Consider the following 23935-nt stretch of genomic DNA (forward strand, 5'->3'; position numbering starts at 1 on the left):
CTCTTTACTTTGCAGCATCTTTTGAAGCTCTATTAACTTGCTTCACACTGCCAGCCCCAGCCTGGTTCTATTTATGTGACATTTAGATTGAACAGGTCTGACAGTAATCATGCCTGCGTGTGGCTACTGAAATTAAACCCAATTGTCAATTAAATTTGGTTAAATATTTGATTGGTTGAGGGGGTAATTACTTTTTCACATAGGGCCAGGTAGGGTTGGATAACTTTTTTCCATCAATAAATGAAATCATCATTTGAAAACTGCATTTTGTGTTTACTTGGGCTATCTTTGTCTCATATTAAAATTAGTTTGATAGCATGAAATATTTAAGTGTGACAAATATACAACAAATCAGGAAGGGGGTAAATACTTTTTCACAGCACTGTAGGTACAAATGACATTACTGAGCCAAATGGTGTCTTAAGTCGAGTGTGTGATTCTTTAGACATGTAGCTTGCATAACACCAACCCGAAACAATGTGACAAAAGATCTGTTTGACAGACACAACGGCTAGAGAAAGTGCTCATATATACTGTATTGCGCATTTTAGACCCCTGATCCTCACACAAGATGGATGATGGGTGTGGTATGGGTTCATCTCCAAGCACTTAGACAAGAAGTTCATTTCACCAGTAAATCTTAGAATGTTTTATCACCATTTAATGGTCAGCAACCAAATAAGATCCTTCAGGGAAATAACATAAAACATCTCCAAGCCAAGCATCAAAAAGAGAGGTGAAGGAGAAAAGTCTCAGTGATGCAAGAATCCAAGGAACTCAATAAGCTGCTTAAGCAGGACCACATGGACTGGGACTGGGACATGTGATTTGGGCATTATCCCTCCCAAACTGGACCATTAGCGAGAAACAAAATCTACACACACTGTCTGCTCTGGTTTTTGCATGGTTTAGGATGTTAAAGAAAACTCCTGAGTGGCATAAGTCTAGTGTTGTCGTCAAGACCACCTAAACGAAGACCAAGTCATGACCAAGGCCAGAGTGTATCGAGACCGAGACAAGATCAAGACTTTGAGGGGTTGAGACCAAGTCAAGACCAAGACTAAAGCAGGACAAGACCAAATCAAGACCGGGACCAAGACTAGTGGGTGTGAAGGTGAGCGGTAACGGCTGTTAACAATAACGAAATTTTTGACTTAGCAATGAGTCATATTATTGGTTGCATTTGAAGCAGGACATTTTACATCCAATCACAGTAACGATGTCAACAAATGAATCAGACAATGTACAAACAATTTAGTGAAATCCCCACAGCTGTGGTCTTGACCAGTCTTGAAATAAGATCCCGAGTCCTCCATGTCTGAGACCGAGACAAGACCAAGTAAAAATGTGGTCGATTCCAAGACTAGAGCGAGACCTTCAAAAAGTGGCCTCAAGACCAAGATTGGTCTCAGGTACGACAACAATACATAACGCTTAAAGTTTTGCCCCACTGTTGAGAACAAGAGTCTCAGAGAGCACAGAACCAGCCTTGTGCTCTGGGTTGAAAAGCCACTACCTGTCAATACCCTGACCAATCACAGAGTTCACTGGAATTGGACAGTTGAAGATTGGGAAAAGACCAGGACATGATCTTCAAGTGTCCATTGTAGGTGAGCCTGTGGCCACTGTAGCTTTAGCTTGGCTAACAGTCGACAGGGCTGCTGTAGCTCATCTGCCTGAAGTTTCAATGTGTTGTGTGCGAGATGCTTTTCTGCTCACCATGGTTGTAAAGAGTGCTTATTTGAGTTACCATAGTCTTCCTATTAACTCAAACAAATCTAGCCATCCTCTGTCCTCTCTTATCAACAAGGTATTTCTGCCCACAGAAATCCCACTTGGTAGAAGTTTATTTGTTTGTTTTTCACATCATTCTGTGTAAACCCAAACCAGCCCATCCGACACCGACAACCATGCCATGATGAACATCCCTGAAGCCAGCGACTAACCTTCAGGGGCTCATAATGAAGTACCCGGTGAGGGTATAAGGAATAATACTCTCCTCTAAACACATTCAACTACACGAACCACTGTGGCATTGTCTCTATATTTTCCAGAAACAATGAGTATGATAAAACTCTAATGATAACTCTACAAGGTCCTAACCTAATTAGTTATGACACTGCAGATTTACCTACTTCGTGACTAACTTAGCTTTTTTGTGCTTTGTTAGTAAAACACACAGTAGATGATAAAACTGTAATCTGGTACCAGTTAATTGTTCCGATTTGTTTAGGCAGAAGCGTTTATGATTTCTGGCTGATTGTAGATGCTATTTTTTTCATTTGAGACACATTCAAACTCATTTTCTAAATTGTATTTTAGAGTTTGTGATGATGGCTAGGGGTGGCAAGGTGGTGTAGTGGTTAGCGCTGTCGCCTCACAGCAAGAAGGTCCGGGTTCGAGCCCCGTGGCCGGCGAGGGCCTTTCTGTGCGGAGTTTGCATGTTCTCCCCGTGTCCGCGTGGGTTTCCTCCGGGTGCTCCGGTTTCCCCCACAGTCCAAAGACATGCAGGTTAGGTTAACTGGTGACTCTAAATTGAGCGTAGGTGTGAATGTGAGTGTGAATGGTTGTCTGTGTCTATGCGTCAGCCCTGTGATGACCTGGCAACTTGTCCAGCGTGTACCCCGCCTTTCGCCCGTAGTCAGCTGGGATAGGATCCAGCTTGCCTGCGACCCTGTAGAACAGGATAAAGCGGCTACAGATAATGAGATGAGATGATGGCTAGTTTCCTCCGATTGTATACTGTACCCTGTGTATTTCATCGAAGTGTTGGATTCTAATAATAATAATAATCATAATCAGTATCATTAGGGCCCGAGCACCGAGGTGCAAGGCCCTATTGTTTTCCTAAGGAGTCTTCTTCTTCTTTATTTATTTTTTCTTCAAAACTTGGCCATTTTTGAGGTGGTTCCCATGGGTGAAAACTAATGAAATTTGGTATACACCTCAGTCCTGACCACTGCTACTCAAGGATAGAGACTTGGCCCCAGGTGTGTCTGGGGGACACCACAGCGCCCCCACGTCATTGAGACTTTTACCCAGTATATAGTTTCACCTATCTGTGTCAAATTTAGTAGGTGTCTCAAGATGAAAAAAATTGTAATGTACATTGTATTAGCCATACTCAACAGGAAGGGAGTTATTTTTGGTTTTGTACGTTTTGACACGTGTTACATTTGGACGTTCTCCTCCTAGGCAGTTTGTTGGATTCATGCCAGATTTGGTATACCGGAGGTGCTCGGGCCCTTCATCACCGTTTGCGGCTATATTTATTATTATTATTATTATTATTATTATTATAATAATACCACAGTGCTGTTGAATTTTCATTTTATATTACAGCAGCTCTGACAATACTGACATTCACAGTCAAACAAACAAATAAATACCTATTTTATTTGTTAAATACTAACCATTGATATGGTGAGGTGGTACGGAGGTGTTTATTTAATATTTCTGAAAGGTGTTAAAAAGGTTTTAACTGTTCATGGCCATTATCACAACTATAAACATATTTTTAAAAAAAGTGTATTTTTTTAATAAATAATAAAATTGGTTAACACTGGAAAACGCTTTAGTGTAAGAGGAAGAAGAAACACTTTGGGATGTGTTGTTCGAGAAAAATCAGTTATTAGCGTGGTAAAAATCGCTTTGCTTCATGTCTGGTTGCACAACACTACCTCACTGCTGATTATTTTCCTGTAACAGCATGTCCCTACCAAAAGAGATTTCTTAATTAATATATGCTGCCAGCTCCAGTTTTTATTACTTCACTGTCTCTAAAATCAATCAATCAATCAATCAAATCAATCAATCACACACTTGTGTCACTAATTCATTCTGGCCACAAATAAAGATGTTTACAAGACCCTGTGGGTTAAATTGGGACATTGCTTATATAGAGTGTGTCCAGGGATTGGTGGAGACTGGAGAACTGGTGTGTACACTCGGTCCATGGGACATTTCCATGCCCTCCATGTGACCTCTGAGAACTTGAATGAGATGCTCGAAATCTCCACTACAAAGCTCTAAGCCTGGAATCAGTCACATTCAATTCCTTTCACCAATTAGTCTTAAGAGGACAGATGAGAGACAGGAATCAGGATCTTTATTCTCACAGATCCACAGCAGCTTCGGCTCCATTCACATCCACTAAGGGCGCCCTTTCAACAATGTGCATTCCACGCTCGCTCGCTCTGTCTCTCTGATGGATGTTTACTTAAGTACACTTTTGAGACAGACCACACCATTTCCACAAATCAGCACAAACCTTTTAAAAACATCCCATGAACATACCTCAAGTTGCTCTCATCCATGCAGAGAATATACTCGAATGTCGCAAAATCCTCTTTCGTCACCTAATGGAAGAAAAAAAAAAAACACCAGAGTGACAGAATGAGAGAGGAGTAAACATGCATCGTTTCATTTTCACTGACATCATTCCGTGACCTAAAAAGGTTGTTCTCTGTCAAACTGAGCGATGTTTGGGTGTTTCTCAGAGTTTCTGAAGCTCGCATGCACTGGCTGCGCTCCAGCAGTCTTTAGACAAGGAGGGAGAGCCAGTGCACACTGGGAGGGAGTGGATGTGTCTTGAGCAAGAGGAGTAATCCTTCGCAGATGCAGATCAAAGCACATCTGTGGCCACATGTGTACTCTTACATGGCTTTGTGCACGGGTTGAGCAAGAAAGGACATTATTTTTGCAAGACAGCAGAGCAAGTAGAGCAAGGGGTGAGAGAAAAACAGAGGGAGAATTTCGTTTTGCTCAAAAAGTGACCAAAGACCAGCAGAGAAATGAACTGGGGTCGGCGCGCACACATACACACAACATAGAAAGGGGCACATGCCTAAAAGCGCATGAGTACTTGAGTTGAAAGGGTTCATTCTAAATCTCAGTAACAGAAATATTACATTTTATTCTGTCCACATACACTGGATATGAGCAATCACGCGCTCCGATTGGCTACTCTACTACTAGGCTATCAGCTCATATACCATGAGTAGAGAAAAACAAAATGGCGGAGCATGTTACTGAACCGATCGAGGATGAAATAAAAACTATTCAAAAACACCAAAAAATACAAAAAAAAGGCTACAAAATATGTAATAAAAGTATTTGATGGTCAGAATGTATTTTTTTTATTTTCAAGAATTATTATTATCGCATTTTTCACAAATGGCTCCTTTCATTTCGCCAGTTTGTTTACATTCTAAGCGGAAATGATTTTGTTGGACATTTTGTATAAAGTTTTTATTGATCGAATTTGCAAAAAATAAAAATGCTGTTTCTCAAAATCCAGTGAATGTGGATAGAATAAAACAGTTATTCCACTCAATCTTGTCGTACATGGATTATACTCAACTATCAGCTCATGTACGACTCAATTTCATAGAATAACTGTTACGTGTTTTACTAGAACGTGCTACTTACATGAGAAAAGACCCATAATGTTAGCACAGTGTTAGCAATTTGGGTTCAATGCTCGAAAATACTAAGACTCCAATAAAACACATGCAGTATTACGGTACGCACTCAGTTCATCCAACTCAAATCTTTCAGATCCCAGTTGTCCCCCGTTTCCTCAGGTGTGCCCCAGGAATCTGTCCTGGGACCCCTTCTCTTCATTATTTATCTTCTTCCCCTTGGCAATATATTCCGTAAATTCTATATCCATTTCCACTGCTATGTGGATGACACCCAGCTCTATCTATCCAGCAAACCAAATTCCACGTTCCCGCCCTCTTCCCTTTCTAACTGCTTATCTGAAATAAAATCCTGGTTCACCTCAAACTTCCTAAAACACAGCGACAAAACTGAAATTCTTCTTCTTGGCACAAAATCCACACTATCCAAAGTTGACAGTTTCTCCATCACAATCGACAGCTCCTTAGTTTCCCCCTCCCCTCAGGTTAAGAGTCTGGGTGTCATCCTTGATAGCTCATTATCTTTTCAATCTCACATCAGTAATATAACCCGGCCTGCATATTTCCATCTTCATAATATTAATCGTCTCCGCCCCTCCCTCACCCCCCATATCACATCTATCCTTGTTCACAGCCTTGTCACCTCCCGTATTGATTATTGTAATTCTCTCCTTTTTGGCCTCCCTCACAAATCCCTCCATAAGCTTCAACTGGTCCAGAATGCAGCTGCTCGCATTATCGCCAAAACTCCCTCATTCCACCACATTACCCCGTCCAACAACAATTTCACTGGCTCCCAGTTAAGTACAGAATTGTTTTCAAAATTCTCCTTTACACATTCAAGGCCATCCACAATCTTGCCCCCCCCCTTATCTGTCAAATCTCCTCCATATCGCAACTTCTACCCGTTTGCTCAGATCCTCCTCTTCCACTCATCTCACCGTGCCCTCTGCCCGTCTTAGCACCATGGGGAGCAGAGCTTTCAGCCGCTCTGCTCCCAAACTCTGGAACTCCCTCCCACCTCATATCCGTAATATTGACTCTTCCTTTTTTCAAATCTAGACTCAAAACTCACCTGTTCAAAATAGCCTATTCTTTGTAATTTGCATTGTTTTTCCTCTTTTTTCTTATTTTTTCTGTTTAGTTTCTATCTGCTGTTTAGCTTATTCCCTGTAAATTGAATTTTTTTTTCATTTTTCCATTTTATATTGTGTAGTTTTTATCTGTTGTTTATTTTATCTGTTTTATTCTTGTAAAGTGTCCTTGAATGTCATGAAAGGCGCTTATAAATAAAATATATTATTATTATTACATATTTGTGTATAGTCCAATCACAGCAGGGTCTGTTCAAGTTTTCTTACGTTCAAAGTCGTCCCTGGTTGCAAAAACCTCTCCGTAAGTTACTCTCTCGCTTGACATTCATCCAGTGCACTGCAATTCTTCTGTTTTTGTGTGAACAGTCACTCGGCATACTGGACATGCCGTGTCCTTCGAGCGACCTGAAACCCTCCTACACACCCGGGATCGGTTACATTTCATTCCTCAAATCTAAAGATGCTTTAGACATGGCCAATCTACAGACACCTGAATATCGACGGTCATGCCATTCCTTGTCCTTGGTTTATCAAGCCTTAGTCTCGACCTGTGGTCCGAACTACAGAAAGAAACTCTTTCAAATATAACAAAGCCGTTATAATTTAAGAGGGGGTAACCTCAGGCTAGTACAACCAACACTGAACAGCAAATGGACTCATGGATCATTTATTGATCTGGTGACTCGTATATAGAACAATCTTCCTACAGAACTGAGACACCTTGATTCTCTAATCAAGTTTAAACGCACCATAAAGAAAACAAAATCATACTAGAGCGGTGGCTACAATTATTGACACCTTAACGATCTTTTGGCCGTTGCAAAAGTAGAAAAGACTTTCAATATGTAAATTGTGCATGAATAATTACTCAAACTTCCACTGGAAAAAAAACGAGCTGATTCCTGATTACTTAGTGTATCAGATCACCTGACACCATTCCACAATTATCGACACCTTTGTCCACAATTATCGACATCCAGATGATTATTTAAAAAATAATTGGTTTGTGGTATTAAGTTAACAAAACAGTTTTTATTTAACATTTTTTTCCATAGACTTATATTTAGTATAAAATATCTTTTATATAAATATATGGATGTCGGTGTTTACGTAAATGAAATAATTCTAATGTTTGTAAACTGTGGCAGTGGGGGCGTGGTCAAGCGTCGGTCTGTGACCGGAGGGCGGAGTCAGGGAAGGTAAGTGGCAGAATCACTACACCTGATGTGAATTAACCTGTGTTTGTGTGTCTTCCCAGCAACCACGCCCTATATAAGGAGAGAGAGGGCAGAGGAAGGGAGCTCTCTCCCGCACCAGATGACTTGTGTGTGTGTGGCTGGGAAAATATATGCTCGTACTGAAAAGTGCAAATAAAAAAAAGGAGTTTTTGTAACTCAGTTCTGGCCTGCCGTACTTCTGTGCTCCACCCACCAGCTCTGACTTCTACAGTGGTGCTGAAACCTGGGACCGAGCACAGAAGAGAACAGCCCCATGGAGTCCTCCCCCTTCGCAGACCTGATCCACGCCCTCACCACGGCCCAACAGAGCCAGCACCAGGCGCTGCTCACCCTCCGAAAGGAGCAAGAACAACGGTTCGAGGCCCTGGTGCTGGCGCAACAGGAAGATTGTCAGGTGTTCCGGCACCTCCTCGCGTCGGCATACCGGTCCACATCGCATACCGGTCCACTGCTGTGGGCCCACTCCACCTCACCCCAACGAAGATGGGCCTGCACGACGACCCCGAGGCCTTCCTCACGCTATTTGAACAAGCAGCAGAAGCCTCGGGGTGGCTGGTGGAACAGAGCGCGGCGCGCCTCCTCCCCCTGCTAACGGGCGAGGCGCAGCTGGCTGTGCTACAGCTCCCCGCCGACAGCCAGCTGGTCTACGCGGACCTGCGCCAGGCCGTCCTCCAGCGTGTGGGGCGCACCCCCGAACAACATCGTCAGCGCTTCCGCGCTCTGCGCCTAGAGGAGGTTGGCCGCCCGTTTGTGTTTGGCCAGCAACTCCGGGATGCCTGCAGGCGGTGGCTGAGGGCTGACAACCGCGACGCCGAGGGAGTCGTCGACCTGGTGGCACTGGAGCAGTTCATCGCGCAACTTCCCAAAGGAACAGCGGAGTGGGTCCAGTGCCATCGCCCGGCGTTGCTGGATCAGGCCATCGAGTTGGTGGAGGATCATTTGGCGGCTGTTCCCGCGGCAGGATCACAGATCCCCTCTTCGCTTCTCTCCTCTCTCTCTCTCTCCCCTTCTGTGTCTCGTCCTCGCCCCGTTCCCCCACCGTGGAGGCGGGGGCCGGCTCCCTCACAGCCGGTCTGCCGCACCCGCGGTGTCCTCCCGTTTCCCACTTCCGTGTCTGTCTCCCCCCCCCCCCAGGTGAGTGAGCCCCAGAGTACCGGTGCAGAGAGAAAGCCCAGGCCGGTTTGCTGGCGCTGCGGGGAGCCAGGCCACCTCCAACAGCGGTGCTCGGTGATGGAAGTGGGCACGGTGGTTCGGATCCCCGATGCGCCAGGAGCCGCCCTCAATCAGGCCGGAGCGTATCGCATACCGGTGAGTATCCAAGGGGATACATATCAGGCTTTGGTGGACTCTGGCTGTGATCAGACCTCAATCCACCAAAGCCTGGTGCAAGACGAGGCATTGGGGGGAGCACAGGGGGTGAAGCTGTTGTGTGTGCACGGGGATGTTCACAGCTACCCTTTAGTGTCAGTCCACATTTTTTTCAGAGGGGAAAAATTTAGAGTAAAGGCGGCAGTTAATCCTCGCCTCACCCACTCGATAATTTTGGGGACTGATTGGCTGGGATTCGGGGCATTAATGAGTTATTTAGTAAAGAGTGGGTCCTGCCGTATTTCAGCAAGGGGAGGTCCCGGTGTCGCTTTGGCGGGAGCAGCTGTCACAGAGCCATCTACGTCATCTCCGCATCAGAGTGAGGAGCCGCCGGCTCCTCCTCCCTCTCTCGGGGAATCCCTTGCGGATTTCCCGTTAGAGCAGTCACGAGATGAGACTCTGCGGCATGCGTTTGACCAAGTGAGAGTAATCGATGGTCAAACGCTCCAGCCAAACGCCACCCCATCCTTCCCCTATTTTTCTATTATGAAGGATAGATTATACCGAGTGACGCAGGACACTCAGACTAAAGAACAAATCATGCAGCTCTTGATTCCAAAAAGCCGCCAGGAACTGGTATTCCAGGCGGCTCACTTTAATCCCATGGCTGGACACTTAGGGCAGGATAAAACACTAGCCCGAATAATGGCCCGGTTCTATTGGCCAGGGATTCGCCGCGATGTCTGTAGGTGGTGTACGGCGTGCCGCGAATGCCAGTTAGTAAATCCAGCGGCCATCCCAAAAGCGCCTTTGCGCCCTCTCCCATTAATCGAGACCCCGTTCGAAAGAATTGGGATGGATCTCGTCAGGCCATTAGATTGGTCAACACGAGGGTACCGCTTTATATTAGTTCTAGTGGACTATGCAACGCGATACCCAGAAGCAGTGCCTCTTCGCAATATCTCAGCACGCAGTATTGCGGAAGCGCTCTTCCGCGTTATCTCCCGAGTTGGAATCCCGAAAGAGATTCTGACTGATCAAGGCACCTCGTTTATGTCACGAACACTGAACGAACTTTATGGGTTATTAGGTATTAAGCCGATCCGCACCAACATTTATTACCCACAAGCGGACAGTTTAGTCGAACGATTCAATCACACCCTCAAAAATATAATTAAGAAATTCATAAGCGAGGAGGCACGTAATTGGGATAAATGGCTCGAACCCTTGTTGTTTGCAGTGTGAGAGGTCCCACAAGCCTCCACGGGGTTCTCCCCGTTTGAATTGTTATATGGGCGTAAGCCGCGCGGCATTTTAGACGTACTGCGAGAAAATTGGGAGGAGGGACCTTCACCAAGTAAAAATGAAATTCAATACGTTATTGACCTGCACGCAAAACTCCACACACTCACGCACCTTACCCAGGAGAATTTGCGGCAGACCCAAGAACGGCAAACCCGCCTGTACGACAAGGGTACGCGCCTTAGGGAGTTCGCACCGGGAGATAAAGTACTCGTACTGTTGCCCACATCGAGCCCCAAATTAATCACCAAGTGGCAAGGACCCTTTGAGGTCACACGACGAGTCGGGGACGTCGACTACGAGGTGAGGCGAACGGACAGGGGTGGGGCGCTAAAGATTTACCACTTCAATCTACTCAAACTCTGGAACAAAGAGGTCCCCATGGAGTTGGTGTCGGTGGTTCCGGAGAAGGCGGAGCTGGGGCCGGATGTTCAAAAGGGAGCATTGGCATCGCATACCTCTCTGGTCCCCTGTGGAGACCACCTCTCCCCGACACAACTCGCGGAGGTTGCCCAGTTGCAGACCGAATTTTCGGACATGTTCTTGCCCCTGCCTGGCCGCACCAGCCTCATAGAGCACCACATTGAGACGCCCCCGGGGGTGGTAGTGTGTAGCCGCCCTTACAGGCTACCCGAACACAAGAAAAAAGTGGTTCGGGAAGAACTCGAGGCCATGCTTGAAATGGGCATCGTCGAGGAGTCCCACAGCGACTGGAGCAGCCCGGTGGTCTTGGTACCCAAGGCCGACAGGTCGGTCCGGTTCTGTGTAGACTATAGAAAAGTCAACGCGGTGTCTAAATTCGACACGTACCCAATGCCTCGTATTGATGAGTTGCTCGATCGACTAGGCACGGCTCGCTTTTACTCGACACTGGATTTGACGAAGGGTTATTGGCAGATCCCCTTGACTCCATTATCCCGAGAAAAAACGGCCTTTTCCACACCGTTCGGCTTACACCAGTTTGTCACACTTCCTTTTGGGCTGTTTGGGGCGCCCGCTACGTTTCAGCGGCTGATGGATAGGGTCCTCTGCCCCCACGCCACCTATGCTGCCGCGTACCTTGACATCATTATTTATAGCAATGACTGGCCACGGCACCTACAACACCTGAGGGCCGTCCTTAGGTCACTGAGGCGGGCGGGTCTCACTGCCAACCCGAAGAAGTGTGCGATTGGGCGGGTGGAAGTACAGTATCTGGGCTTCCACTTGGGCAATGGGCAGGTGCGTCCCCAAATTAATAAGACTGCAGCAATTGCGGCCTGCCCGAGGCCCAAGACCAAAAAGGGGGTGAGACAGTTCCTGGGGCTGGCTGGCTATTATCGTAGGTTTATACCTAATGATTCGGACGTCACCAGCCCGCTGACTGATCTCACTACAAAAGGGGCCACCAGATCCGGTCCAGTGGACGGAGCAATGCCAGCGGGCTTTTTCTGAGGTAAAGGCTGCACTGTGTGGGGGGCCACTGTTACACTCCCCTGACTTTTCTTTCCCTTTTATATTGCAGACGGACGCGTCAGACAGAGGGCTGGGGGCTGTTTTGTCCCAGGAGGTGGAGGGGGAGAATCGCCCAGTGCTGTACATAAGTCGAAAGCTGTCAGTGCGTGAGGGGCGCTACAGCACCATAGAGGAGTGCCTGGCCATCAAGTGGGCAGTCCTCGCCCTCCGTTACTACCTGCTGGGACGCCCTTTCACCCTCTGTTCGGACCACGCGCCCCTCCAGTGGCTCCACCGCATGAAGGATGCCAATGCACGGATCACCCGTTGGTATCTGGCACTCCAACCCTTTAACTTCAAGGTGGTCCACAGGCCAGGGGCGCAGATGGTCGTGGTGGACTTCCTCTCCCATCAGGGGGGGAGTTGGCTGCGGGCCAGACGGCTGCCCGGCCTGAGTCAGGCGGTGGGGGTATGTGGCAGTGGGGGCGTGGTCAAGCGTCGGTCTGTGACCGGAGGGCAGAGTCAGGGAAGGTAAGTGGCAGAATCACTACACCTGATGTGAATTAACCTGTGTTTGTGTGTCTTCCCAGCAACCACGCCCTATATAAGGAGAGAGAGGGCAGAGGAAGGGAGCTCTCTCCTGCACCAGATGACTTGTGTGTGTATATATGTGTGTGTGTGGCTGGGAGAATATATGCTCGTACTGAAAAGTGCAAATAAAAAAAAAGAGTTTTTGTAACTCAGTTCTGGCCTGCCGTACTTCTGTGCTCCACCCACCAGCTCTGACTTCTAGATAAACAAATGAACTGATAATGTTTAACCTGCGTCAGAAAATCTTTTCGTTCTACTTTCTAAGTATTTTCGTAGATCACATTTTGTTAATCATTCGTTGTTGTTTGTATTAATTTCTAGATTTGTAGTTTACCAATAAATGTCAACAGGTAATAGACATCGTAACCACATGAAAATCCAGGTCAAAGGTCGCATGTCATTCCTCGAACCAAAATATAAAATGCTTACTGATATTGTAATATGTGGTAGATATTTACAACAAACTGCAAAAAAAAAAAAAAAATCCTGAATGGAATAGAAAAATCTGAATATTTCAAGCATGTCATTTTTTATATGTTAGGAACTTAATTCTGGTCTAATTCTATTTATTGCAGTCAGATTCCAAATACTCTATAAAACATTCCATTCTGTTATGAATCAGAAAAAAAATTATTATAAATCACAGTGCACTTTATTTTTTAAAAAGTACTTCATCTACTTCAACAATGTTATACAAAGATCGATCCATAACAGTTGTAAATGTCCCTTAATCCCACAGGGTGTCGATAATGATGGACACTGGTGAAAGTGATCACTATTATCGACACCTCATGTGACTCTCAAACACGCATTTAGATACAAAATGGCGACTGTCAAATGAAAGAGAAAGAAACAAAGTAGGTTTCGACGAGGAGATCATGAAATATCAGTGAATTTGATCAGTAAAAACATGTCCATGATCTTTCCACCATGCTCACAGAAACCTGGACGTTTTTTCATCAAATTGCTGATCGTGCTAAAAAAAAAAATTCCATCTCAGGTAAAACAAGCTGCGTCATCAGACGACAAGCTCGGGGGGGTCTTCCGGTTGATTAATTAACCAGTAGTAACTGTTGAAACTGAAACTCACCTTTGTAAAATTGTTTTTTATTGGTAAATCTGAAAAGGTGTCGATAATTGTAGCCGCCGCTCTAGTGGCATATTGTGCAAATGTAATATTTGTGATCAATAAAGTTAAATTGCATCTAGTTATATTCTCAACTTAACGACATGCAAATTTGTTTATTTTAATATGATGTCATATATAAAACCTCTTTGACAGTTACCTATTAGAGTAAGTTAATGCTTGTTTTTTTTTTTTAAATATTTTTAACCCAGATCTTTATTAGTTTGAATGTATTTTCTAGGAGTCTTTCACTCTGTACATATCAATGGAAGATGATAAATAAAGCCGTGATTCATTGATTGATAAAAAGCCGCCTTGTTCAACATCACAAATTAGTCTTACAAGAGATAAAAGGTGTGACTTCATTCCCGCTGAGCTGAAGGAGCGTTTAGTACTATCTAAATCAGACTTCAAATTACGTTAAAAAAATTAAATTAAAAAAAGGTTTAATATCAGAACATAACAAGCAACAAATGTTAACGAGCCAGTCATTTTACAAGATCAGAGACAGAGTGAACAAAACGCAGCAGAGCTACACTGTATGGTCTTATTACAGCAAGCGCTTTTAAAGCAGAGTGAGTCACAACACAAGGAGCATCACAGGAATGTTCTAGTTGCTGACTTGAAGGGAAATTGTTTCAGAGGTTCATTAAATCAATCACTATAACACACAGGGAGGGAACAGGAATCACAAACGGTTTCCTGTTCACAGTTCTGTGCAAAAGTCTTAGGCACATGTAAAGAAATGCTGTAGAGCAAAGATGTCTTCGAAAATAATGAAATGCTTCTACATTAAAAAATTCTCTAAACAGTAATCAGTAAACCGTAATAAATCAATATAACAAAGTCAGTATTTGGTGTGAGACGACCCTTTGCTTTAAAAAAAAAATCCGTCTCAGGTCCAGTGAGTGCAGTTTTATGTGGAAATGATCTGTAGGTTTTCCTGAGCATCTTACAGAACCAGCCACAGTTCTTCTGGACACTTTGACTGTCACACTCACTTCTTCATTTTACACCAAAACCCAGCAGCCTTCATTATGCTTTCTTTTTTCATCTGAAAAGTGCTGCTCAAACATTTTTTTTTCCTGTAACATTTAATTTTGTGCTGGAAAACAAACATTTGGACTCTAAAATGTTTTTGTAAAGTTGTGACTCGATAATGTAGAAGTCATAAAATAGAAATCTATAACATTTATATGAAAAAAAAAATTGGCTGGCTAAGACTTTTGCACAGTACTCCAAGTTCACTACATAGGTGAGAAGATAGTCTACAGACTGTGTGCTCAGCTGAACAAGGCTGAAAGTCTGAAATTCAGCCAGAGGGGGTTTAAAAAAAAAAAAAAGGTAAAATTTGCATTTGTTACAGGTGATTTTTGAAATCAGGCGAATGTGGATTCCCCTCGGTGAATTAGGATTTCAGGTTAGGTTTAGTGATCTTGTGGAATGTTTAATTTCTTTATTGTAACTTAAACCTCTGCGATGTACAGTAGTGGGAAAGTAATGGACTTCAAAGCAGAAGGTCCCGAGTTTGAGTCCCAGCAAGGACAATAAAAAGCCGGGGGGGGAAGAGGATCGAAGATATAAAAGGGGTGGGGTGAGTGAGAAACGAAGGGAGAGGGGGAAAGGTGAATAGAGATTGGTTGAAGTGTTTTCACTCTTTTATGAACCCCCAAAAAATCCAAGCACCTTTTTTTTTTTTTAAATGAGCACCCCCCCCCCAATAAATAAATAAATAATCCCTTTTAAGAATGTCGACCTAATTCACTTAGGTGGCGCTAGAATCACCTGATTTCAAAAATCACCTGTAACAAGTTTAATACATTCCATTTGTTTTCTCTCGCTCTCTTGCTTTTTTTTTTAACAAAATTACAAAAACACCACATAAAACGATCAAATATAGATTCATGTACCTTGTAAAAATTCAAATCTTTATCGAAACAGTCTCTCTCAAACAAACTCCAAGTCAGAACAGCAGCTCACGAAGCGCAGCCTTGTGCGAGTTTGCTCTTTTGTATTTGGAGGCTACTGGAGAATTAAACCCAGCTCCATCAGGGTCTGCGTTGTAACCGATTCTATGTTCAGGGTCAGTGTTTAGTTTATGCTTTCATTTTTCCTTTTTGTGCTCGTCAGAGCATACATGGCCAGATCAGATTCATGAAGGTCAGCCAAAATCCAAGATAACAAGCTCTAACCATTTCCAGAGGAAGCCCACTGGAGAAATCGACAATGGCTGAAGCATGAAGGAGGGATGATGAGGGGTCAGAGGTGAGAGGACAGAGACATAGTGGGACACACAGAGACATCAGACTGAATTTGGGGAGAAAAGCAGCAATCTGCTATTAGCCATCAGCGAGACGGACTACTTATTTACTGATTTATTGTACCCTTTAACTTCGAACAGCTTCTAACCACATTCACACACAACAATAATAATTATAATAACCACAACAACATTTGTACTGGGGGAAGAGTTTGTTGGCCTTTGGTTCCGTTGATGTGGAGGGAGAGTTAATCAGCTACAGTACTGAGCAAACACACACACACGCAAACACACACACACGCGCGCGCAAACACAGTCCTCTGACAGCATGTTACATTCATTAAAACAGTTACGGTCGTTGAGAAATTGTATAAAACCTTGTCCTTTTTCATAATAATCACAGGGGCACAAACTTTTGCATCCAACCCTATATGACATTGATTTTTTTTTTTTTGGAGTGCTAGTGTAATATATAAAAGTAACAACCATACACACACACACATGCACGCACACACACACACACGCGGGCGTGGTGCAGGTACCTGTCGTGCCCTGTGATCTGTATCAATGCCATGTTTCTTGAGGCAGGCAAGACCACGGTCATCCGGAGGGCTGCCTATGTTCCAATCTGATGTGGCACCGGAATCTATAACCCACTGCAACACACACACACAGAATGGAACTAGCGCTATGTTCATGCCCACCGTACCTGACGCGCTACATGGCGCATGGGCACGCTGTGCTTCTTCATGCAGGCTGCACCTCGATAGTCAGGAGGGTTCCCGATCTCATAGGTGGAGGTGGCTGCGCTGTCTATCCTCCACTACACACACACACAGCAGAAGACAAGACAGTAACACAGACATCACATCACATCCTTTCCTGAGCATGAGAAATGTTTAATTACATGTTTCAGCTCGTAAACCAGATTCATACACAACACTCGAAGTCTTTTATGTACAACGCATCCTAATTGCGTCTGAAAACAGGAAACAGCTTGATGCATTTGGCCGTGTACAGCATCCTTCAGCATCCACAAACTTCCTTTCAGCTGCTTCTGTACATCACTGAGCTAAAGTGAGAAAATTATCACGTGGATCTCATCACACACACACACTTCATTAACTCAGTTCATATAAATTATAAATCACTACAGCCCAAATGAGATCACATTTTTAAGACTGATACCGATTTCAATATGTGAGGATTTTAAAATCTGATAAATATATCAGCCGATATCCTTTTTTCCTCAGAAAGACATAACTTAAACGAATAATTTTTTTCCCCAACATTTAACGTGTCGTTATTGCGAGCTGGCCTAGTGGTTAGTGAGTCCACCTCTCGACCAGGACATCATGAGTTCTACTCACGGTCGGGTCGTACCAAAGACCATCATAAAAATGGTACCTGCTGCCATCTGGTGAGGCGTCGCAATGCAGATGTGAGTACGGAGTAAAACTCTCACGGTTACCAGAGGACCCGCCCCCCACCGTAACAGAGATCGGTGCCGCCCAATGCGCCTTGTGACATGGGAAGGACTTTGATAACACACACAGTACTGTGCAAAAGTCTTGTAACAAAATGCTGTAGAGCAAAAATGGCTTCAAAAATAATGAAATGTTTCAACATTTAAAAAAAATACTATAAACAGTAATCAGTGAGCCATAATGAATGAAACAAAGTTAGTATTTGGTGTGAGATGAAATTCTTTGCTTTTAAAAATATATATATATATCCATCTCAGGTCCGGTGAGTGCAGTTTTATGCGGAAATGATCTGTAGGTTTTCCTGAGCATCTTACAGAACCAGCCACAGTTCTTCTGCACACTTTGACTGTCACACTCACTTCATTTTACACCAAAACCCAGCAGCCTTCATTATGCTTTCTTTTTTCATCTGAAAAGTGCTCTCTTATGGAATATGCTGATCAGACATACTACAAAAAAACTTTTCTGTAACATTTCATTTTATGCTGGAAAAAGACAAACGTTTAGACTCTAAAATGTTTTTGTAATGTTTTGACTCGATAATGTAGAAGTCATAAAACAGAAATCTATAACAAAAGTTTCTATTAAAAAAATTGGGTGCCTAAGACTTTTGCACAGTACTGTGTGTAGTTATTTATAAGTCTTCACCAAGATAACATGACATGATGCAGTTTAAAATAAACTTGTTTTATGGTCATGAATGATACTTTAAAAACTTGTGGGCTTGTCTGCTTGGGTCAGCTGATTGTTGTGATTTGTGCCATTCTAATTAATAAATAAATAAATAAATAAACAGTCCTCGACAATGGAGCTGTAGTGTGCCCTCTGGTGGACAAGCTGTGCAACAACATAACACCAATCAGTTGAAGTATTTATTTTCCATCCCTCCGTTTCTATTTTAATTGTCATTTATCTGTCATTATAAACACCAATCCCGATTTATCTGTAGTAATAATAATAATAATAATAATAATATCAGGATGATGATTTATCATTCAGGCTCCTCATGACTCGTATCCCCACTCCCAGTGAAATGTGTATAACATTTTCCTCCATCTTATATATTAAAAACATGATGTCCAGCATCTCTCACCTTGTCCACCGCTCCACCGTCTGTGGCCATCTTCCGAAAGACGGCCTCAGCGATCGGAGACCTACAGATGTTCCCTATAAAACAACTTCATTTGAATCCCTCTTCAGAACACTTGTATGTTACCTGCATTCAAATTATTATAGCACACTGATGGAACTCTATGAGACAGATACCTATATGAAATGTTACAGCTTGAGACAAAGTGAGTTGGCACTAATAATCAGAACAATTTAGCATCAAGAATAACGCTGTTAGCAGACTGACTTAATACTGGCATTTATCGTTCATTCATGTTCAGGAAGCACTTCATTCTTGTCAGGGTTGTGGTGGATACGGGGTCTATCCCGGGAATACGGCTCATCAGGTGTGAGTAAGGCCTGGAGAGGACACCAAACTATTGCACGCACACACACACACACACCAGTTCACACACTTGGACAATTTTTAGGGCATGTTTTTGGGAGATGGAAGGAAACCCAAATCAATGTGGGAGAGCATGCCAAACTTTGCACAGAAAGGAACCAGAGCTGTCGTCTGTGTGGAGTTTCGCATGTTCTCGCCATAGCCAGGTGAGTTTCCTCTGGGTTCTTCAGTTTCCTCCGACCTCCCAAAAACATCCTGACCCTCTTTTGGCTGACTTTTTTTTTCGGTCATTGTAAAGCGACCTTGGGTGTGAGAAAGGCACTATATAAGTTGAAATTATTATTATTATGATTATTATTATAGTTGGTATTGGCCAAGATACACTGCTCCTAGGTGTGTGTGTGTGTGTGTGTGTGGTGCCCTGCAATGAACCATAATCCCATCCACGGTGTGTTCTCACCTCACTCCAGATCCACCACAACCCTGATCAGGATAAAGCAGTTACTGAGTGATTAAAAAAAAATCTAAATGAGTCATGATGTTAATACAGACTCGTTTCACAAACTAAAAATGCTTTCATTAAGAGATGTTGCCATTTATTACAAAGTTCACTTAATATTAGCACCCACTGGACACTTGATAAAACAAATGATTCAGGTTGAAGGAGTTCAACCTGAAAGTGTTGAATGAAAGTGTTTGGGGGAAACCCGGATGTAATGTACTGTATTTACGCAAAAACATAAGGGTTGTTTTACAATCAGGGTACAAAGTTTGTGTCACAGGGGTCCAAAATTCAAATTGATTCAAACTGGTTCTTGTACCCGTTTTTAAGTGAAGGACAAGTTAAAGAACAGATTTCAGGTAATTTTTTGACGTGTGTGTATGGTAGTTTTGTGTAATCTGCTATAAGATAAAGAAGATGAAGTGTAGCTTTAAGCAGGGCTGGGAGAAACAAATGAAGTGATTCTCGGAGAGTACATTTTTTTTTTTGACAATTCAGAATCCACGACTTCCAGTGCTTTTAAATATAAGGCTGTAAGCTTTGTGTTAGTTGTCTCTAATATTTATGTCCCAATATCTTGACCACATTTTAGGATGAAAATAATCATTTTAGATATGTTATTTTATATTGAAAAATTAGCTGTCTCGGAGAGGACTTTTTTTTTTACACAATTACACACTAATTTGATCAAAATAGTCTGAAAACTTACTGGCATTCAACATTAAAACTTAACTATGTTTCCAATGATATGGAACCAAATATGTGTTTTATGGTATAAAGAATGATGTAAGTGCATCCCTTTTGGAGCTACCTGTGGTCAAAAAAGCACCTTTTCTAAATGACACGAGTAATTTTGCTAAATATGACATATATTGCCATACATTCACCAAAAATAACATTATCACCAAATTTTTTTTTTTGCATGGTAAATAGAGCTATCACAGGGCTACAATAAACAACCAAGTTTATTTAGTCAAGCCTTTTGATATTGAAGATAATGAGTGTTAAATGTGATTTTTAGCTTGCGTACCCTGATTGTAAAACAACCCGTAACGCACTTCAGTGTAGTGCTGCGGTGTAGCCCACTGTGTATGCGCCGTTACCATAGAAACGGCCACATTTGAGAGCGAGCGCATTGGTTTTAGCCAGAACTACTTTCCAACTTTTCTAACCAATCAGATTTGAGAATTCAAGCACGCTGCGGTAAAGGACTTACGTCATAACACGTGACGTCATCGCGTATTTTATGAGCAGTTTATCAGTAATTCAGTCAGTTACACTTTCCGGAAAACTAAACTGTAGAGTAGATTTTTTTTAATGGAATAAATCAACACTAGATAGATAGATAGATAGATAGATAGATAGATAGATAGATAGATAGATAGATAGATAATCAGGTAAATAAGCTCACTATGACAGGAAGACCGGAAGGAGCTAGTTCAAATGTCCTGTAGTGAATTAAAGCATCCTCACAGCCATTGTTCTGTCTTTGTTTTCATTTTTTATCAAACCGCAACTATCATGTCTGGATGCTACTGAGGTCTCAGAACGTTTATTTTAAAGCTCTTACCCAGACACACGAACAAAACCGACTTCCCTCCGGCGGCGGCCATGTTTGCCTCAATAGCTGCCTTAACATCTGCCTGATCGAAAATAGAAATATTTTTGCAGCTGGCACAGCGCAGGTCCAAAAACCATGAGATAAGCTTCGGATCCACATCCTACAAAGTGCATACTATTAAAAAAAAAAAAAAGTGGCATACAACAAAAACAAAAGTAATTATTCATGAGGGAAATCATCCCATAGTGTTGTTTTGTAGTAGTAATTTCAGGGTTGGCTTTGATTTCACTGACTCCTGGCCCACCTCCAGACCTCCAAATGAAACTCAAATGGAGAAAAGTTTCTCCAGATGATATTTGGCTCTCCAGCTGAAAGACCTAATCAACAACAGATATAAACCTCACAACTTGATTTGGCCTTTCAGTTTTTGCATTATTGCAAAATTGACCATATTATTGACATCATACACACTCGTAATATACATATAAGGTGTCATAAAAAGGATCACAGGGCGGTGGTGTAGTGGTTAGCGCTGTCGCCTCACAGCAAGAAGGTCCGGGTTCGAGCCCCGTGGCCGGTGAGGGCCTTTCTGTGCAGAGTTTGCATGTTCTCCCCGTGTCCGCATGGGTTTCCTCCGGATGCTCTGGTTTCCCCCACAGTCCAAAGACATGCAGGTTAGGTTAACTGGTGACTCTAAATTGAGCGTAGGTGTGAATGTGAATGGTTGTCTGTGTCTATGTGTCAGCCCTGTGATGACCTGGCGACTTGTCCAGGGTGTACCCCGCCTTTCGCCCGTAGTCAGCTGGGATAGGCTCCAGCTTGCCTGCGACCCTGTAGAACAGGATAAAGCGGCTACAGATGATGAGATGAGATGAGATGAGATGAGATGAGATGAGATGAGAAAAAGGATCACACACATTTTACAGTTGTGTTCTGTGAGTATCTCAGAGCTTCCAGATACATCTTAGTTCTTTTGAACCTTGAAACTACTAATCAATCACTGAAGCGAGGTTATGATCCTTTTTGTAGCTGCCTTTTTTTTGTCACATATCCAGAGCCTCAAAAATCCCATACAATGATTTTTTATTTTTTATCTTTAATCTTGTGCACACAAGTTAAAGTGCCCACAAGTAGGTTGTGGGATAAAGCATAAACAGGAAAATTTGAAACTACAGGGTTATGAATTGTCATCGTTATGCATTAATTCAAGATGTTCTAGACAAAAAAATTAAGTGGACTTTAGCTTTAAAAAACATGTTAAAGTTGTAACCTCAGGCCGTTGGGCATTTCCCCAGGTGCAGCCATACTGGATTAGCCACACACAATGGTGCCTGAAAGTTTGTGAACCCTTTAGAATTTTCTATATTTCTGCCAAAACATCATCAGATTTTCACACAAGTCCTAAAAGTAGATAAAGAGAACCCAGTTAAACAAATGAGACAAAAATATTATACTTGGTCATTTATTTATTGAGGAAAATGATCCAATATTACATATCTGTGAGTGGCAAAAGTATGTGAACCTTTGCTTTCAGTATCTGGTGTGACCCCCTTGTGCAGCAATAACTGCAACTAAACGTTTCCAGTAACTGTTGATCAGTCCTGCACACCGGCTTGGAGGAATTTTAGCCCGTTCCTCCGTACAGAACAGCTTCAACTCTGGGATGTTGGTGGGTTTCCTCACATGAACTGCTCGCTTCAGGTCCTTCCACAATGTTTCGATTGGATTAAGGTCAGGACTTTGACTTGGCCATTCCAAAACATTATTCTTCTTTAACCATTCTTTGGTAGAACAACTTGTGTGCTTAGGGTCATTGTCTTGCTGCATGACCCAGCTTCTCTTGAGATTCAGTTCATGGACAGATGTCCTGACATTTTCCTTTAGAATTCGCTGGTATAATTCAGAATTCATTGTTCCATCAATGATGGCAAGCCGTCCTGGCCCAGATGCAGCGAAACAGACCCAAACCTTGATACTACCACCACCATGTCTCACAGATGGGATAAGGTTCTTATGCTGGAATGCAGTGTTTTCCTTTCTCCAAACATAACGCTTCTCATTTCAACCAAAAAGTTCTATTTTGGCCTCATCCGTCCACAAAACATTTTTCCAATAGCCTTCTGGCTTGTCTACGTGATCTTTAGCAAATGTTCTTTGTGGAGAGCAGTGGCTTTCTCCGTGCAACCCTGCCATGCACACCATTGTTATTCAGTGTTCTCCTGATGGTGGACTCATGAACATTAACATTAGCCAATGTGAGAGAGGCCTTCAGTTGCTTAGAAGTTACTTTGGGGTCCTTTGTGACCTTGCCGACTATGACACACCTTGCTCTTGGAGTGATCTTTGTTGGTCGACCGCTCCTGGGGAGGGTAACAATGGTCTTGAATTTCCTTCATTTGTACACAATCTGTCTGACTGTGGATTGGTGGAGTCCAAATTCTTTAGAGATGGTTTTGTAACCTTTTCCAGTCTGATGAGGATCAACAACGCTTTTTCTGAGGTCCTCAGAAATCTCCTTTGTTCGTGCCATGATACACTTCCACAAACATGTGTTGTGAAAATCAGACTTTGATAGATCCCTGTTCTTTAAATAAAACAGGGTGCCCACTCACACCTGATTGTCATCCCGTTGATTGAAAACACCTGACTCTAATTTCACCTTCAAATTAACTGCTAATCCTAGAGGTTCACATACTTTTGCCACTCACAGATATGTAATATTGGATCATTTTCCTCAATAAATAAATGACCAAGTCTGGTACAACGCCCACATTACTGCTGACACCGCCCCAATCCGCCTGTCTATCTCACGCTCCATCACTCGTGAACAAGACCCCGAGATACTTGAACTCCTTCACTTGGGGCAGCAAACCCATGCAAACTGAGTGAAAATATCTGAAACATCACACAGTCAGTAACTCGACCTTAGGATTGGATCAGGCACCCTGGAGTTCTGAGGTGGCAATGCTACCATGGTACTGTCTACTTATTTTACAGAATACTTATTTCACTTGTGTGTACTTGTATGTCTCATCTCATCTCATTATCTGTAGCCGCTTTATCCTGTTCTACAGGGTCGCAGGCAAGCTGGAGCCTATCCCAGCTGACTACGGGCGAAAGGCGGGGTACACCCTGGACAAGTCGCCAGGTCAT

General features: G+C 43.1%; 1 protein-coding gene across 2 annotated transcripts in view; it reads right to left on the minus strand.

The window, feature by feature from the left end:
- Positions 1–20885, minus strand: part of acp1 (acid phosphatase 1) — a 34433-nt gene extending 13548 nt beyond the window's left edge. The window contains exons 1-4 of one of the 2 annotated variants that reach the window (XM_060937040.1): positions 20792–20885; positions 18357–18430; positions 16319–16432; positions 4297–4358 (exon numbers count right to left, since the gene is read on the minus strand). In XM_060937040.1, coding sequence (XP_060793023.1) covers positions 4297–4358; positions 16319–16432; positions 18357–18430; positions 20792–20834 — 293 coding nt within the window. In that variant the 5' untranslated portion in view covers positions 20835–20885. Of the gene's footprint in view, positions 1–4296; positions 4359–16318; positions 16433–16485; positions 16600–18356; positions 18431–20791 lie in introns of both variants that reach the window. The other variant, XM_060937039.1, reaches the window with a different exon arrangement.
- Between the last annotated feature and the right edge of the window lie 3050 nt (positions 20886–23935).

The sequence above is a fragment of the Neoarius graeffei genome, chromosome 13, assembly GCF_027579695.1.
Source record: "Neoarius graeffei isolate fNeoGra1 chromosome 13, fNeoGra1.pri, whole genome shotgun sequence".
Taxonomy (NCBI): Eukaryota; Metazoa; Chordata; class Actinopteri; order Siluriformes; family Ariidae; genus Neoarius; species Neoarius graeffei.